The 16,694-nt window shown below is 42.4% G+C and overlaps 2 protein-coding genes across 2 annotated transcripts; one reads left to right on the plus strand and one right to left on the minus strand.

The window, feature by feature from the left end:
* The first annotated feature begins 858 nt into the window (after window positions 1-858).
* Window positions 859-8,189, plus strand: GFOD2 (Gfo/Idh/MocA-like oxidoreductase domain containing 2). The gene is made up of 3 exons (XM_026719090.2): window positions 859-1,032; window positions 3,097-3,442; window positions 5,822-8,189. The coding sequence occupies exons 2-3, from the start codon at window positions 3,184-3,186 to the stop codon at window positions 6,718-6,720; spliced, it is 1,158 nt and encodes a 385-aa protein (XP_026574875.1). The 5' UTR covers window positions 859-1,032; window positions 3,097-3,183; the 3' UTR covers window positions 6,721-8,189.
* Window positions 7,626-14,923, minus strand: C11H16orf86 (chromosome 11 C16orf86 homolog). Its single transcript, XM_087940640.1, has 5 exons — window positions 14,738-14,923; window positions 13,708-13,867; window positions 11,685-11,893; window positions 10,408-10,569; window positions 7,626-10,162 (listed from the first exon to the last, which is right to left on the minus strand). The coding sequence occupies exons 1-5, from the start codon at window positions 14,856-14,858 to the stop codon at window positions 10,002-10,004; spliced, it is 813 nt and encodes a 270-aa protein (XP_087796766.1). The 5' UTR covers window positions 14,859-14,923; the 3' UTR covers window positions 7,626-10,001.
* Between the last annotated feature and the right edge of the window lie 1,771 nt (window positions 14,924-16,694).

Genomic DNA, 16,694 nt, shown 5'->3' on the forward strand with positions numbered 1-16,694 from the left:
TCATTAAAATGAGGACCCAGATTGTTGGGTGCAATCTGCTGGCTCTGTAATGTTAAACCATTTAGAGATTTATGTAAAGCACTGTAAAGTGGTGTATAATATAAATCTAAGTGCTAAATGTTATTGCTACCAGTATATCCTAAGAAACCCGGAATATCCTAAGAAATAAGTTCTCAGACAGTCCTTTGGACATCAAAGGACTGATGGAATTAAAGCATTGAAAGATAAATTAAAATGTAACATTTTGCAGGTTGATCTATCCTTTCTCCGCTAGCAGGAGCAGGAAGAAAATCCCACACCCCTCCCATTTTGTTTGACATCCCCTCAAGAGCCCTATGAAGTATTTTGAAAGTTGCGGCTAGAAATCAGTAACAACATGGTTTTGTAGGGTGGCACATCGCCTCCTGCTGCCCACTGTGAGTTAAAGCAGCTAATGTTGCCTTCTGCAAAATTTAAACGAAGTTTATAAGGAAAACATAAGGTCAGCGTGGCATGTAAATCAGATTGGCAACACCTATAATGGAAAAGAAAAACATTTGAAGGGAATCTTGAATCATTCAAGAAGAGATTTATTGGACTGCCAATTTGTCAGAAATGGTGCATGGTCTCCTGCTTGGGCGGAGGGAGGTGGGGTTGGACTAGATGACCTACAAGGTCCCTTCCAACTCAATTATGTTATGCTATATTGGACCCGGAAGCTGTCAGTGGGGTTCCCCCTCATTATGAAACACGAGGGAGGGAGGGAGGGAGGGACGCAGCTCCCGCCGCCGCCTTTGTCCTGGCTCCGCCCCGCGCGTCGGCGCACGCGCAGAGCGCTCCGCCCTCCTGTGTGGTGGGGGGGGGGAGAAAGAGGAGGTGGCCGGCCGGAGCGCGCGCCGCTCGCGACAGGGGAGGCGTGCGCGCCGCCGCGGGCGTCGGGGGCGAGCCAGCGCGGAGCCGGCCGTGTCGTCGCGGCCCGTCTTCGCTTCTTCTCCGTCTCCGGCCGAGCCCGCGCGTTGAGAAGGGCAAGGAAGGGACGCCGACAGACGGGAGGTGGGTCCTGGGGGGAAAAAGGGAGAGGAGCGGGGTGGGGGCCGGGATCTCTTGTCAGGTGGCCGTGTGAACGTGCGTGCACGCATTGGCGCGTGTGTGCGTGTTAATAATGCCCGTGTCCCACCTCCCTCTGTGATCTCCATGTGCCTCAAGGGCGGACAGATGCCTCAGTCTAGACTTTCGTGCCGACACGTGTCTGTGCACGCGTGTGTGGATGAGCGTTTGTAATAACCCAGGTGTGCCTGTGGGTTTGACGCTGCCATTTAACAGGTCAGGGATCCCTCGGACACCAAAGAAGGACCTGCCTCTGTCTAAGCCGCCCCCCCCCCCCAACATGCATCGCCGCCTTCTTGGAGAGCCCTTAATGCAAAGCCCCCCAATGAGTGGCAGGGGTCCTACAGATCCCCACAACCCCACCCCGGTTTTGCAGGGGTTGCTCTCCAAGGCATCCGTCTGAATGAGCCGGATCCTGTTTCACAGCGCAGACCCCTTCAGTCTGCAACAGCGATGATAATAATAAAAGATCTTGATCCATTCCAGCCTGGCTTCCAACTGGAGTTTTTGTCCCCAAAGTCTTCTGATTGTTTTCAGCCACGGATAGAAAACAGATGGATGGACCCAGGTAGCAAGCGGCCTTCGACTCCTCTTTGTTACCTTGGCTTTGCAGTCACCTTTGTTCCTTGGCTCTGGAATTCTGGGCCAGCATCTCTCTAGGTTGGACCATGGAGTCAGGGAAGGGCCGTGGCCTGGCTCATGTTTGAGAGGACAGAGTTTAAAAAGCGACGGGTTGTGTAGAAGGGAACCGTTTGTAATGTGGGTCCTTCCACGCTCCCCATATTTTTTGTAGCTACATGAAGCTCTGCTGGACAAAGGCCGTTGGCAGGTTGGCTTGAAATGTGATGAATGCCGTGGTGAGACATAGCTCCACCCTTCTTGGGTTACCTGCCGGTCTGGAAAGAGATGGTGAGAATCTGAAACGGAACAGATCTATGCAGGCAGGCTTATTAGCCTCTGTGCTAATGATCTCACTCACACAGCAGCCAATGCACCTACAGGTAGACCTTGGCCTACAACAGTTCGTTTGCTGACTGTTTGAAATTACAACGGCACTGAAAATAATGACTTATAACCATCTTATAGCAGCGCACTAAAAAGCAGAGACATCCCCCAGCCAATAAAAGTGCGTATAGTCAAGGCTATGGTTTTCCCAGTTGCAAAGTATGGCTGTGAAAGTTGGACCGTAAGGAAGGCTGAGCGCCAAAGAATGGAGGCCTGGAGAAGACTCCATGGACTGCAAGGAGATCCAACCGGTCAGTCGTAGAGGAGATCAGCCCTGACTGCTCTTTAGAAGGCCAGATCCTGAAGATGAAACTCAAAGAGTTGGCCACCTCATGAGAAAGGAAGGACTCCCTGGTGAAGAGCCTAATGCTGGGAATGATTGAGGGTAATAGAAGAAGAAGGAGAAGGCAGAGAAGGAGGGGGCTGGATGGAGTCCCTGAAGCAGTCAGCATGAGCTTCAGTACACTCCAGAAGATGGTAGAGGACAGGAAGGCCTGGAGGAACGTTGTCCATGGGGTTGCGATGGGTCGGGCACGACTTCGCAACTAACAACAACAAACCATCGTTTACACTTATGGCTGTTGCAGCATCTCTGGGGTCACATGATTTACATTGGGATGCTTGGCAACTGACTCACATTGGTGACCATTGCAGTGCCCCAGAGTCATGCGATCCCCTTTTGTGACCTTCTCCCAAGCAAAATCAATGTGGAAACCCCGTTCACTTAACAACTGTATTGCTAATTTAAGAACCGCCGGGATTCCCTTAACAAACGTGGTGAGAAAAAGCATGAAATGAGGCAAAACTCACTAAGCTACTTAAAATGTCGGGCTCAATTGTGGTCAGGCGTTTAGGGCTATCTCTATTGCATATGGGCAAGATTACTATTTAAACGAATATAGAAAGGCAGTCAAGTAACTACCTTTAGGTTAAATAGGAAGCTAGCAAATCAAACATGCATTTTTTGAATGATCCATTTCTCCCCCCGCCCCGCTTCTCTTGTAGACGCGATGGATGAAACAAGATGCTGAAGAGATCGCCAGCTCTTTGGGAGCTTTGCCCAGGGGCACTGGAGTGTGAAAGAAGCACAAAATGAAAATGCTTCCCGGTGTCGGGGTGTTTGGGACCGGGAGCTCGGCCCGCGTGCTGGTCCCTCTCCTGAGAGCAAAAGGCTTCTCCATTGAAGCTCTGTGGGGGAAGACAGAAGAGGAAGCCAAACAGCTAGCTGAGGAAATGAACATTTCCTTCTACACAAGTCGGACAGATGATGTTTTACTGCACCAGGATGTAGATCTGGTTTGCATCAACATTCCCCCACCACTCACGCGACAAATAGCTGTGAAGGCTCTAGGTATGGTGTTTTTCCCATAGCCAGTTTTGGGCATTGTATAAGATTTCAGTTTTCTCTTGGGTAGAAGCCAACTGGAAGACGGTCACGGTTGTTGAGTGATTAAGAGCAGAAAATTGAACGTTTCATCCTGGAACAAATTGTATCAGGGAACTGGGAATTCTGTTGTTTAAAAAAAATCTCATACCTGGTGAATTTTCAGTTGGTAAAGTTAAAGGCCTGGTGTTTGCTTCTAACCACAAACTTGGAGGGCTATTGTTACTCCAAAAAGAACAGACCCCATGAATTTCCCATAGGAAAAATGGTCATACCACTGCATGCCTTGCAAATAAATAGATCATGGGGAACATACAGGAAAAAAAATTATGCGTAGAACATTTCCTGCAGAGGCTCGGATCCACATATGGTGAGCTTGAAAATGATTAGGCTTTAAGGCAATTGCTTTGTGCCCAGAAATATGTTTTATTTCAGGCTTTTGTTTTTGCAGGTACAATTTTCTGATAAACATATTTGCTTTTCCAAGAGTGAATTTGCATAGCAGATGCCACATATTAAACCAAAAATACCTTGGGAACAGAGGTCTTCTTTTCATTTTTTGACAGCCAGCTATCCTGTTTTGTTTAAACCCAAATTACAGGTAGTCCTTGTTTAGCAACCACAACTGAAATTGGCAACTTGATCATTAAGCAAAGGGTGGCTCAATGAAACTCTGGCTGTGTTTACAATCTTACTTCAGCTTTACAGACCTGTGAAAGTTGGCTGACCTGTGAGTCTTGGCTGCATAGTTACTTTCTCATCACCATTATAACTGCCACAGAAAGGACAACCTGTATTTCTGCATGGATTTATTTTGATTTATACAAGATAAAACTTTCCTATGTTTAGGTAACAATATTGTTGCACGGTCTTCTGGGCAACATAGAAAAAAAATAGTTATGTTGATTGTTGAAGGAACATTCAGGACGATTTGCACAATCTTTTCCTAAGCAATATAGCAAAAAAATAGTTACGTTTACTTTTGAAAGAGTATTCAGGGCAATTTGCTTGCCTGGGTGCATACAGGCAAAATTATATATTTCAGGAGCGTTATAAGCTGTTTTTAATTCTTGGCTTGACTTGACTTTCGCTTTCTTCCGCGTGCAATTGTCTGAATGCAGACTTGTACTTCTTCCTACTCAAGATTAATTCAGCATTCCACCCTTGCTGCGTCTGGCAATATTTTCTGCCCAGTGCCTGGGAGAACAGCCAGGTCTTCAAAGTCTTTCAGACTGCCTCTGGATTGCCTAAAACAGCACAGCTCGGTAGCTGTTTCTCAGGGTATTTTTCACCAGCCTCACCCCTGCAAATTACAAGCGTTATTGTGGCTTGTTGGCCTATCCAGCACTATAAGAAAGAAGATTACTTAGTCATTTATATTCCTCTTAAATAAAACTGAAATAATGCCCCAGGCTTTCAGAACATAAATGCTTTTTTTTTTTTTGCAGAAGTTAAAAAAGTGCCATTTTCGGTATATGACTGAATTAACTATATATGTTCTGAGAAGTTCTAAGGGATAAAGTTATAAATAAACCAGCATGTTTCTGTAAATTTGCTAAGCACTGGAAATCTACAAAGACTACAACAACATCTTTAAACTTTAAATGATAGAATGAACAACTTCAGATGTTCCGAAAAAAAAATAGAATTTTTAGTCACTGCATTTCTTGTTATCAGTCCATCTCGCTGCTATAACATGTATTACAAAAACAAGCAGACAAGTTCATTTTTCATGGATGAATTGCTAAAAATAACTTAACATTGCTTCCTGCTGAATTAACACAACCAGTTTAGGAGCATCTTAAGCACTAAAAAGATGACAGGAGGAACATATAGAAAAAATATAAATGAAATGCGAGCACCTGTTACGGTGCGCCTTATCCTCCAATCTAATGGGAAACATGACAAATAGTATAGAGGCCTGAAAATCCTTGCAGGCAGTAAAAAAAAATACAGATCACAGCAGAATGTAAAATAAAAACAAAGTAGTTGGACATTGGCTAGTTACAGCTGCCCTGCTTTCAAAGGCTTCATTCTTCTCATTGTTTGGGTGTTGAATAAAAAGTCTCCAAATTAACCATTGGATAAACAATAGAAATAAGGAATTAAATAAATAAGGAATGTATGAAAGACATATACATAAGAACAAATAGGAGTATAAAATATGCACAGGAATAACAATTGAAATGTAAGCGCTGTCCAAATGGATTGTAATATACATAACACTTTCTTTTTAAATATTTGTATTGCATTTTGTATTTTAATGTTTTAATTTTTCAATAAAGGTTTGTAAAAAATTTTCTTTTTAAAAAGTCTCCGAATTAAAATGCCGCCCTTTGTTTGCAGGAATTGGAAAGAACGTAATCTGTGAGAAAGCCGCTACCTCTCTTGATGCTTTTAGGATGGTCACGGCTGCTAGGTATTACCCCAAGCTCATGAGCATCGTGGGCAATGCCCTGCGCTTTCTACCCGCCTTTGTCAGAATGAAACAATTACTCGACGAGCACTATGTCGGCAGCATCCTGGTCTGTGACGTGCGTGTGTACTGGGGGAGCCTCCTCAGCCAGAAATACAACTGGATTTGCGATGAGCTGATGGGTGGGGGCGGCCTTCACACGATGGGCACCTACATCATAGACTTGCTGACCCACCTCACAAGCCAGAAGGCCGAGAAGGTCCACGGGCTGCTGAAAACCTTTGTCAAGCAGAACTCAGCCATCAGCGGCATCCGTCACGTCACCAGTGACGACTTCTGCTTCTTCCAGATGCTGATGACCGGCGGCATCTGCAGCACCGTGACTCTGAACTTCAACATGCCCGGGTCCTTCGTTCACGAGGTCATGATCGTAGGCTCCGCGGGCCGTCTTGTCGCTCGCGGGATGGACTTGTACGGCCAGAAGAACGCAGCGGCCCAGGAGGAGCTGCTGTTGAAAGACTCCCTGAATGTCCACGCGGAGCTTTCCGAGAAGGAATTTGAAGACATCCCTCTTCTGTACCTCAAAGGGATGGTCTATCTGGTGCAAGCGCTCCGCCTTTCCTTCCAGGATCAGGAAGACCAGCGGACCTGGGATCCCAAACCGGTGGCCATGGCCGCTTCCTTTGAAGACGGACTCTACATGCAAAGTGTCGTAGATGCCATTAAAAGGTCCAGCAGGTCTGGGGAATGGGAAACAGTGGAGGAGATGGTGGAAGAGCCTGATGCCAATCAGAACCTTTGTGAGGCGCTGCAGAGAAATAACTTATAATGCAGATATTCCTGCAAAACAGAACAATTGGAAACAGAAGTGGGGTGGAATGGAAGCAGAGGAAAGGGAGAAGGGTATCTGTGTGTGAAGGGTTTTTAATCCGGGAGAATTTTAAATGTGGCAGGTGTACGTGTCTTTGGTTACTTAAATTTAATAACTTGTGTATTGTTATGAAAACTTGAATTGCCAGTTGCACTCAGCGGACAAGGGCTCTGACCCCCACCCCCAATTCCCAAACAAGAGCTTTTGGGATGCAAAACTCTCTTCTCCGCCCAGCTCACGTATTAATGCAAGTTGAACATAATTGGCATGTAGTGCTTGAGAACGCCGATCGTTGTTTTTAAAATAGGAATTGGAAGTTGTTGGGTTTTTTTTACAGCTCTTTTGAATGGGAAACAGCTTCCCCAAAGGAATATAAGGAGTCAGATCTTTAGAACTGGTTTTCAAAGAGGATTAGAAGAATCAGAAACAGGTGTCTCATGGCAGATACACAATTTTTTGCTACAATTCAGGGACAAACCGGTAAAGATGATGTTCGCGCCTTGGGTTTCCCCAACTTGGGTTTCTGTCTTTCATGGCTCTGAGAAAGTTTGCATCGAATTATCCCAGTTTAGAACTCTGTAGCTAGATGCTCCAGACTCTCCGCTGTTTTTCAGTCTATCCGTGAAAGTAGAAATGAGGAAAAGATGATTGGAGCCCAAAGCCAAAAACAAGTGAAATGGGGAGTATATGTATGAGGATAACGGAAGAGACGGAGAGGATTTAGAATTAAATTCCTATATTCCTTCCCTTGAAAGAAGAACACACGCACCAAATCCTGCTTTTTGCATGAACAGGGTGAACTTGGAAGTTCTAATCTAATCTAATCTAAGTTCTATCTAATTTGCATCATCTTCTTGAATGCCCTTGCTTTATTTGATCTGACAAAACACTCGAAGGAATGCAGTTGCTGTTTGTGCATCTCAGTGCTTCGTACCCTTGCCGGTACGAGGGTGTACAAGACCCAATATTCTTTTCGGCCTTTTTTTCCATGCTGGCCAATCCCACCAAGGTGGTTTCTTGACCAAGCAAAAAAACAACAACAACACCATGTGCTTTGATGGTGAGAATTTTCAGCTGTTTAATGAAGCAAGCATTAAGACTGTCCAAAGGAAGGGAAGCTGACCTTGAAAATATATCCGTTTTACTCTTTTAACTGTAATCTGGTAGGGTTTGGCATTTTTTTGGAGACTATCCAAGATAAACAGTTTAGTGAAGCAAGCTCTGGTTCCTTGGCCTTTCTCCCATTTTTTTTTTTAATGCTGTAGGATCTCTGGAGGAGATTTTATCACCAGGACTCAACCGTAACTTTTTAAAACAACCATTAACTTTTTAATGAAGGTCGTTTACTTGAATGTTATTTTATTTTTCTTACATTGTTTTCCTACTGGGTTTTAATCCTGTAAATTAAGATAAAGCGTTAACAAGCATGTCTCCGTTGTGTTCTTTTAAGTGATAGTCTATAATGGAAACTGAGAACAGATAACAATCAATGACCAGATCAGCTGCTCTGCTTCCCCAGGGGGGAATTTTTTTTTAATTATTTTCTTATCTTTGGTGACTTTGAAGCTATTTTTAGCTACCACGGCTAAGTCTTATGATTAGCGGCTAAGTCTTATGATTAGCGTTTCAGTTGGACTGAGGAGGTCCAGGATTTATACAGCTTCTAGAGTAAACAAAAGGCAAGATCTTGAATGATGATTTCCCCCCGCCCCCATTTCTCTTCCCAGTACAGGTAGTCCTCAACTTACAACAATTCATTTAGTGACCAAAGTTAACAGCAGCACTGAAAAAAGTGACTTTCGACTGTTTTTCACACTACCATTGTAACATCTCCATGGTCACAATCCAATTTTAGATCCTTGGCAATTGACTCATATTTATGACAGTGTGTTAAACGTGAGCCACACAGGCACATAAGATTTGATTCCAGGAATTCAGAGATCTGGCTTCTGAATTTTTTAAAGTGTATCCTCTTTATATACTTTCACATTAGGAGCAGTAGGAATTTTTTTTTTTCCAAATACAACCTGATAAATAATACTTCAAAATAATACTTCAAAATTTATTGCTTGCAAATGTGCAAAATAAGTACAGGTCCAGGTGGTAACTTCTGTTTATATTTTGCCTTAGTCAAAAGAACTGATTTTCCGAAGTCATAAATTCCCCTCTTCCTTTTAAGGCAGAAAATCTGATTAAATAAGAACACTCGATGGCTTTGTCCTTCAGCAATAAGGAATCTAGCAAAATGCTGATGATAGAATTCTCTCTAAGAAATTCAAGATTCCTCAGATGTCTTTAGGGAACCTGTATTTGCCTTGGTAGATCCCCCCCCCCCCAAAAAAGTACAATCCAGTGATGGGAAAGTGGACAAAATAATTTAATTTGAAGTTTCCTTTGAGTAAATACTTTTTATTGTCAAAGGACAATGTAGTCCACCACCCCATCTCTTAAGTCTTGTTTCCTTGTTTATTTTCAGTGAATTAGAGTATCCTTTTCTTCCTTAATTCCCTCTGTAAGTTCACATCAGGATTCAAAGCTAAAAATATCATTTCTGTTCTCTGGGATTTCTTGTTCAGCACAGGGACCTTGTGACATACATTTTGTATGTGAATCTCTTTACTTTGTAAGGAGTAGTAGAGTATAAATGGTATGCACTTGAACCTGCAAAAGATACGTAAGAACATCTATTGATGTTCTGGAAATGTTAGCCAAATGTTTTGGAAGACCCCGAAGCTAGGATGGATGGACAAAGTCCTTCCCAGATGCTATTAAAAACGTATAGAAATTAAGGTTGTGTCATCCATAAGAAGCAGGTACAAATTATTTACTATCCTTGCTTGGACCAACTAACTCATAAGAGAGATTGCTATGGGAATAAAATGTGGGAGAAAACCCATGTACAACTTGGTCATTGTGTAATTACTCAGAAATGTCCTAAGGGCTCGAGGAGGATCGAGATGATGATGAACACACTTTTCTGTATTTTTTTTTTATACTCATTTTGGCACTAATTTACCGTATTTAGACAGGAGCAATTCCACTCCTGTTTAGACTGCCTCCATTTTTTCCTCTTATTTTACAGCAAGGAACAAGACAAATACTTACACTTTTTGACCCTGACTATAATGAACAAAACTTACAAGAATTTGATGCTCCTCAGATGACCTTCAAGGAGCACCTTCCAGTTTCTGGAATAAAAGCACCGTTGAGCGACGAGCTTGGCCTCCTATCAGATACGATTATTTGTTCTGCGGTGACAGGGGTGGGACTAGGTGAGCTGCACAGACGCTGAGCATCTTATCAATGTCCACTTGAGTCGACTTATCCACCTCTGTTTTCACCGCAGCTCCAGAAGTGGCACTCGGTAGACTCCGCAGTTCCCTGCCTTTCTCTTCTGCAACTGCTACAAAAAAAACAGAGGATCACTATGGAGTAACTTCTGACCTAGGTAGATAAGCAAAGGTAATGATCGCAAACAGAGTGGCTTTTTGAGTTCTGTAGCATAGATATTTCAAACTGCATCATAACTTCAGACTTTTTGAAAAAGGAAAGACATAGATTTCACATGAAGAATAGGTTTAGCTAATCACTAAGAGCACCAAACTATTTTTCAATTCCAGCCCCTCTTCGTTTCCAGATTGTTACCTATTGATGGAGTTGTTCTCAGTTCTATGGTGCCTGTCTTGTTTTCTTGGGTAGGAGGAGCCTCCATTGGGGGCAGATCATATTCCTTGTCCAATGGTCTATTCATTTCTGGGTTGTCGTAGTTAATGTATTGATATAAAGGACGCAAACGCTGGGGTTTTTCTAGAAGTAATGAGACAGTGAATGTTGTAGAGCAGATAACCTCTGAAATATAATGATCTGTTAGTGAATACAGCTACGGTACTCCTTAAACATGACAAATGCAACCCAATTTGGTGTAGTGGTGAAGGCATCTGGCTAGAAACTGTGAAATTTGTGAGATGATTGATAGATGAGAGAGAGAGATGACAGATAGATTCCCACCTTTTGTTAAGGTGGAAAATGAGGTAGGGATTGTCCCTGAATCTTTATCTGACCTATTTAGGTACATACCTTGCAAACCTGTCCAACTGGTAAAACCATAAACACCTTCAACTGTTTTGCTTACGACTTCATCCATCCATCCATCCATCCATCCATCCATCCATCCATCTATACATCTATGCTTCCATACTTCCATACATCCATTTATTCTATATGATGCTGCATTCCCTTAGTTTATGAGTCATCATAAGAAACAACGACTTTGGAACTGGATTTCCCATTCTCCCATGGTGGAATGTGTTTGAGAAAAATGGTCTTGGTTTTCCAAACAAGCAGTAACACTGTTCTTTCTTTTCCATGTCTGCTTAGATCTTTCTTGAAAAATTTCACATACACATACTTCATGGGACTGAGTGCAAGATATAAGTAGCATTTGCTACTTACTATTTTCTGTGTTTCTATATCTATCTATCTATCTATCTATCTATCTATCTATCTATCTATCTATCTATCTATCATCTATCTGTTTCTATATTGTGAAAGAGAAAAAGATGTATCTGTACCTGATACAAATACAATTAATTTTGGAGGAGGAGTTCCTTACTAACAAATGAAAAAGGAATTACATTCATAATAACTATTTTAATCAGTAGTTATTTAATATTTATTGATTAAATCTCATTTATGTTTTTTTCTTCTGTCCTGGTCTTTCTGCTGTGGGACTCCTGACAGAGCAACAATTAAGTCAACAGCTAATAGGCTAGTAGTTAAGATAAACTAAACAAACATTATCCCCTCATTTTCAGACCCTTGAAATGCAGTACTTGCATCAGAAAGTAATACAACAAAATGCTGAATATCCCAGGTATTGCCAATCACTCAAATCCACCCTCCGATGCTCTCTGTCCACTCACTCTCCGTAGTTGCAGATTCTGGGGGCAGAGAAGTCGCCGGGGAGGCAGGTGGGACTGGGGCGGTCTCTTGAGTGGACTTTCTTTTCTTAGATTTCTTGGGCTGCTTCAGGAGAAGAGAAGCTTCCATTTTGGCGCTTTCAGCCTCCTCTGCCCTCGGAGACAACTTCTTGAAGTCTGCATGCTGAAAAGTGAGCATGTCAGAATCAGTTCTGTGGGGCAGAGAGAAGATAGGAGCAAGAGGAAAGGTCCAGTCCCTCTCCCTTAACCCCCCCATCCAGTGGTGGGATTCAAAAAAAAAATTTTTTTTTTAAATAAAGTTTTAATTCAGTTCTCCACATTTTTAAAAACATCTCTTTTTAGTGAACAACATGATTCCAGGTTTTCACATTTCATACAAAAATGACCATAATTGCAACATTCATCTTTCATATTCAACTTCATATCTTATCAATACTTTTACATATTTCTACTATATTTTTTCCAAATACTTTCCTCCTAGTTGAATCACAAATAACTCTCATATCTTCATAATCATTATACTTTTGTACTTTTATCTGTCAGATTTGCAATTTCATCACATATTCTTATTTCATCACTCCACAAATTCTAGTTTCATTCAAACATTTCAAAAAAATTCCCCCCCCACAATTACTAATTTGAGTATGCCATCCCTACAGCTTGCATGTTCTTTAATTATTCCCCCTTTATATCCCAATAAACATTTAACTTATTACCTATAGATTTAATAATAAAAATCTCCTAACAACTACATAACATACTGTTGTATACCTTTTAGGTTAAAGTTAGAATGATTCCGCATAGCATTTCCCTCTTCCATTTCAGAAAAGATTTTTTTTATAACTTCGATAAAAAAAAAATTAATCTATTCAATTAATCCTAAACACTGATATTAATCTCATTACAACAATCCTCGTAATTCTTTTCAATTGTGTTCTATGTATTCATTAAACATATTTAATAAACTTATCATTATTTCCCTTTTTCCATATTTATTCCATTTAAAAGAAAAAAAAACCCAAGCATTCCAATAGCAAAAGAAACTCTAGATGGCCCAATCCCTTCTTAGAAACCCACATTGCTAGACCATGATTGTTGGTTTGAAGTGTTGGTCTCTATGCCTTCTTCTTGCAACCATCCTTACAGAGGGCAGAAGAAACAGTCAAGATGAAGTCTTGCTCCAAGACGCAGGACCACCTACAACCAGTCTCGAAACTCTTAGGACCAGAAGGCCTTAGGGCTTTATAGGAAGTCCTCAACTTACAACACATTTAGTGACCGTCTAAAGTTACACCAGCACTGAAAAGAAGTGACTTAGGACCGTTTTTCACACTTAACGACCACTGCAGCATCCCCATGGCCATGTGGTCAAAATTTGGACGCTTGGCAACTGACTCCTATTTACGACGGATGCAGTGTCCCAGGGTCAGGCAATCCCCTTTGGCAACCTTTTGACAAGCAAAGTCAGTGGGGAAGCCAGGTTCACTTAACAACGGTGTTACTTGTTGAACAGTTGTGATTCGCTTAACAACTGTGACAGGAAAGGTCATAAAATGGAGCAAAACTTACTTAAATGTCTCGCTTACCAACAGAAATTCCGGGCTCAATTGCAGTCATAAGTTAAGGACTGCCTGTATTTTTCCTATCTTGGGTGATCATGATGCTTCCTACGCCGTTTTGCATAGAGAGATCTTTGGGGTCTCCAACCTTGGCAACTTTAAGGTTTGTGGACTTCAATTCCCAGAATTCCCCTGGGAATTGAAGTCCACAAACCTTAAAGTTGCCAAGGTTGGAGACTCCAATATCATTTTTTTCCATACGTGGAGATCTTCCTCCTGAATCAGGCTCAATCTTTAAAAGGAGGGGGAAAATCCTTTCATTCCACGCAAGTTTTCTTCCACCTGTGCGTCCTGAAAACCCAAAACACTAAATCTGCGATACTCAACATTCCCACTGCAGAATGATCTCCTTTGGAGTTCCAAGGCGCAGATTTCCCATAACTTACTTGGTCATCCTTGCCTTGAAGCCATAATTCGCCAGCCAAGCTTGCAAAACTGGAGCAGATTTCAGGTTCTTGAGCTCAGGAAACAAATCTTGGTGTTGCTGGACTTCTTCCTCGTACAGCTTGGCATGGAGGTTAATGCCCTTGCCATCTTCATGCCACTGGGAAGAAGAAACACCACCACCCTTAATCGTGAGAGGAGTGGTCATTGTAGAAGAGGAGAGGAAAGGAAGAAATGTGAACCTAATTTTCTCAGGAAGAATATGGAAGTTTATTGGGGTGAAGCAAATTAGTTTTTTAAGGCCCGGAGCATATTAAGGATTATTATTTATATAGTGTGGGCTTACGAAATACCGATAGTCCTTGACTTATCACCATTCATTTAGTGACTGCAAAGTTACAATGGCACCCCAAATAGTGACAGTAGAATGGAGCTGGAAAGCAGGTTAGTGGGGTGGGGAGGGAATGGAGATTTTGCAGTATCCTTCCCCTGCCACACAAGCCATACCCACCAAGCCACGCCTACAGAACAAGTAGTAAAAAAATTTGAATCCCACCACTGCTTGGTGGGTATGGTATGGCGTGGCTTGGTGGGCGTGGTATGGCGTGGCTTGGTGGGCGTGGTATGGCATGGCTTGGTGGGCGTGGTATGGCGTGGCTTGGCGGGCATGGCAGGGGAAGGATACTGCAAAGTCCCCATTCCCCCCCACCCCACTAACCTGCTTTCCAGCTCCATTCTCCTGTGTAGGGCAACAAAAGAAGACCCAGCCAATCAGGTGGGACTCGGGAGGCAGGGCCAGTCAAGAGGTGGGATTTGCCGGTTCTCTGAACTACTCCAAATTTCCGCGACTGGTTCTCTAGAACTGGTCAGAACCTACTGAATACCCCCTCTGTATTGATTGACATATTCTTGTCTCCTGCTCATTCCTGCATCAGGTTATTATCCATTCGTTCCAACTTTCCAGCATATGGGTGTTGCCAGTGTTTATAAGTCATGCATCCTTCCTTTTTTCTTTCCTGTATTAATCATGTTTTACCTCCAGTGACTTGATGGTGGGATTTTCTAAGGCTGCAGCCAGCTGGAACAGGAAATGTGGGGTGTTGGTCTTCCCTCCCAGTTTTTTCTCATTGGGGCTTCTAGCACAGGTTGCCATCAACTGCCAGATAGGAAAAGAAGAAGAAAAAAAACCCAGAAATGGTACTGGCTGTTGTATGTATTTTGCTGGGCAAATAAAATAGCAGATTTACAGTTTATTTACAGTTAGAAATAAGGGTGTTTCCTGCTCTCAGGGCACCACTGTTTGAATTGTGGAGAGAAATTGAGAGTTAGAGGGACTGGATTGATGCGAAAGGTAACCAAGTGAAGATTTTTCAGAATTGTACTGGGAAAAAGAAGTTTGCAAAGCAGGGTTTTTGGATCCCTTCATGATCAACTATAGCACAATAAACTGTGGTTGAATAAACTGTGGTTACCAAAAACCCAACTTAGTGCAGCCTTAGAGAAAAATGCCTCAGTTCCCGTGGAAGCTCTGCGTAAAACTTCTAGTTATTATAGCAATAACTCTAGCAAGTGATGTCAACTGGATTATAGAACAAAAAGCAGATAATTCTGATGTACCAAGGACAGATAGCTTTTTTGGGTGTCCTTCTGTGTCCTTCTCAGTGACTAATAATTGTTCCTTCTGTGACTCCGGCTGCTCCTGCTAACCATTTTAAGAAGCTTCTAAAGTTATATTATTTACCACTGGTTCATGAATGATGGGGATTTCAAAAAACCCTGAAACCCGAATGAGGACTTATTTTTAAAAGGTGAGGAGGTTCTGTTTCCCATTTTCACTGCTGTATGCTTGGAAGCTATGAACACCCAAGCATCATTTTGTTGTTACCATTCAAACTAAAGCACCAACTCAGTGATAATGGCAATTCAAAAATAGATAAATAAATGTTCTCACCACAACTGCCTGTGACAGTTTGTCTAGACTAAAGCGCTGGTGGGTTTCCACTGCTCCAACCAGTAGTGATTGGTTAGTAGGCCTTGGAGATATTAGCTTGCCTTCTTTAGGACCAGGTTGCTAAGCTACCAGGTTGCTAGCATTCTGCTGCCACTCCATCAATGGCTAGGAATCTAGATCCTTTCTTCGGTACAGCTCCAGAAATGCTTGCTACGTTCACCATCAGTTAGCCTCTTGGAGTGGTGACTAAATTGCTTAATATGTTTGCTACAGAATATGTGGCTGCCCTTCTGTCTTTTGCCAAGCTATTTCAATTGTGCAAGATCAACAGGTGTGGAAGGACGTTGCACATTGGATGAATAATGAATTGATTTTTCATTAGAAGTCACAAATAGGATGCTTTCAGTGGGTCTTTTTCTTATTTATCTAAACCTCTGCCCAATGCTTCTGAAGAAGGCCTTAACACTAGGAAAGGAGGAAGGAAGAGGAGGAAGAGGATAACCAGCAGCCAGAGGAGTGGATGGACTCAGTTATGGTAGCAATGCTGGAAGATCAGAAAGATCAAATAAGGGACAGATCTTCTTCATGGAGGAAATCGATGTGGTCACCAGCTACAAACTGATGGCACATAATCAATATTCTAGCAAACTAATGAGCACCAAAATGAAGATAGAGATAGACGATAGGAAGATGGATGGGTGGATGGATGGATAGACAGACAGATGAGGGAGGGAGAGGGAGAGTGGGAGAGAAAGGAAGGAAAGAGAAAAGGAAAGAAGGAAAGAAAGAGGGAGGGAGGAAGTAGGAAGGAAGGAAGAAAAGAAAGAAAGGGAGGGAGGGAGAAAGAAAAGAGAAAAGAAAAGGAAAGAAAGAAAGAAAGAAAGAAAGAAAGAAAGAAAGAAAGAGGGAGGGAGAAAAGAAAGAAAATAAAATAAGGAAGGGAGGAAAGAAAGGGAGGGAGGGAGAAAGAAAAGAGAAAATAAAAGAAGGAAGGAAGGAAGGAAAGAAAGGGAGGGGGGAGAAAGGGAGAAAAGAGAG

Source organism: Pseudonaja textilis, chromosome 11 (genome assembly GCF_049901715.1).
Source record: "Pseudonaja textilis isolate UNSWEBS1 chromosome 11, rPseTex1.2, whole genome shotgun sequence".
Classification (NCBI taxonomy): domain Eukaryota; kingdom Metazoa; phylum Chordata; class Lepidosauria; order Squamata; family Elapidae; genus Pseudonaja; species Pseudonaja textilis.

Excerpts from the sequence above, each read along its gene's own strand:
- GFOD2 (XM_026719090.2), top strand. The coding sequence starts at position 3,184 with ATGAAAATGCTTCCCGGTGTCGGGGTGTTTGGGACCGGGAGCTCGGCC. Across the intron at positions 3,443-5,821 it reads AATAGCTGTGAAGGCTCTAG|GAATTGGAAAGAACGTAATC; the intron begins GTATGGTGTTTT and ends CTTTGTTTGCAG.
- C11H16orf86 (XM_087940640.1), bottom strand. The coding sequence starts at position 14,858 with ATGGCAACCTGTGCTAGAAGCCCCAATGAGAAAAAACTGGGAGGGAAG. Across the intron at positions 13,868-14,737 it reads CATCAAGTCACTGGAGGTAA|AGTGGCATGAAGATGGCAAG; the intron begins AACATGATTAAT and ends TTTCTTCTTCCC. Across the intron at positions 10,163-10,407 it reads GAGAACAACTCCATCAATAG|TTGCAGAAGAGAAAGGCAGG; the intron begins GTAACAATCTGG and ends TTTTTGTAGCAG.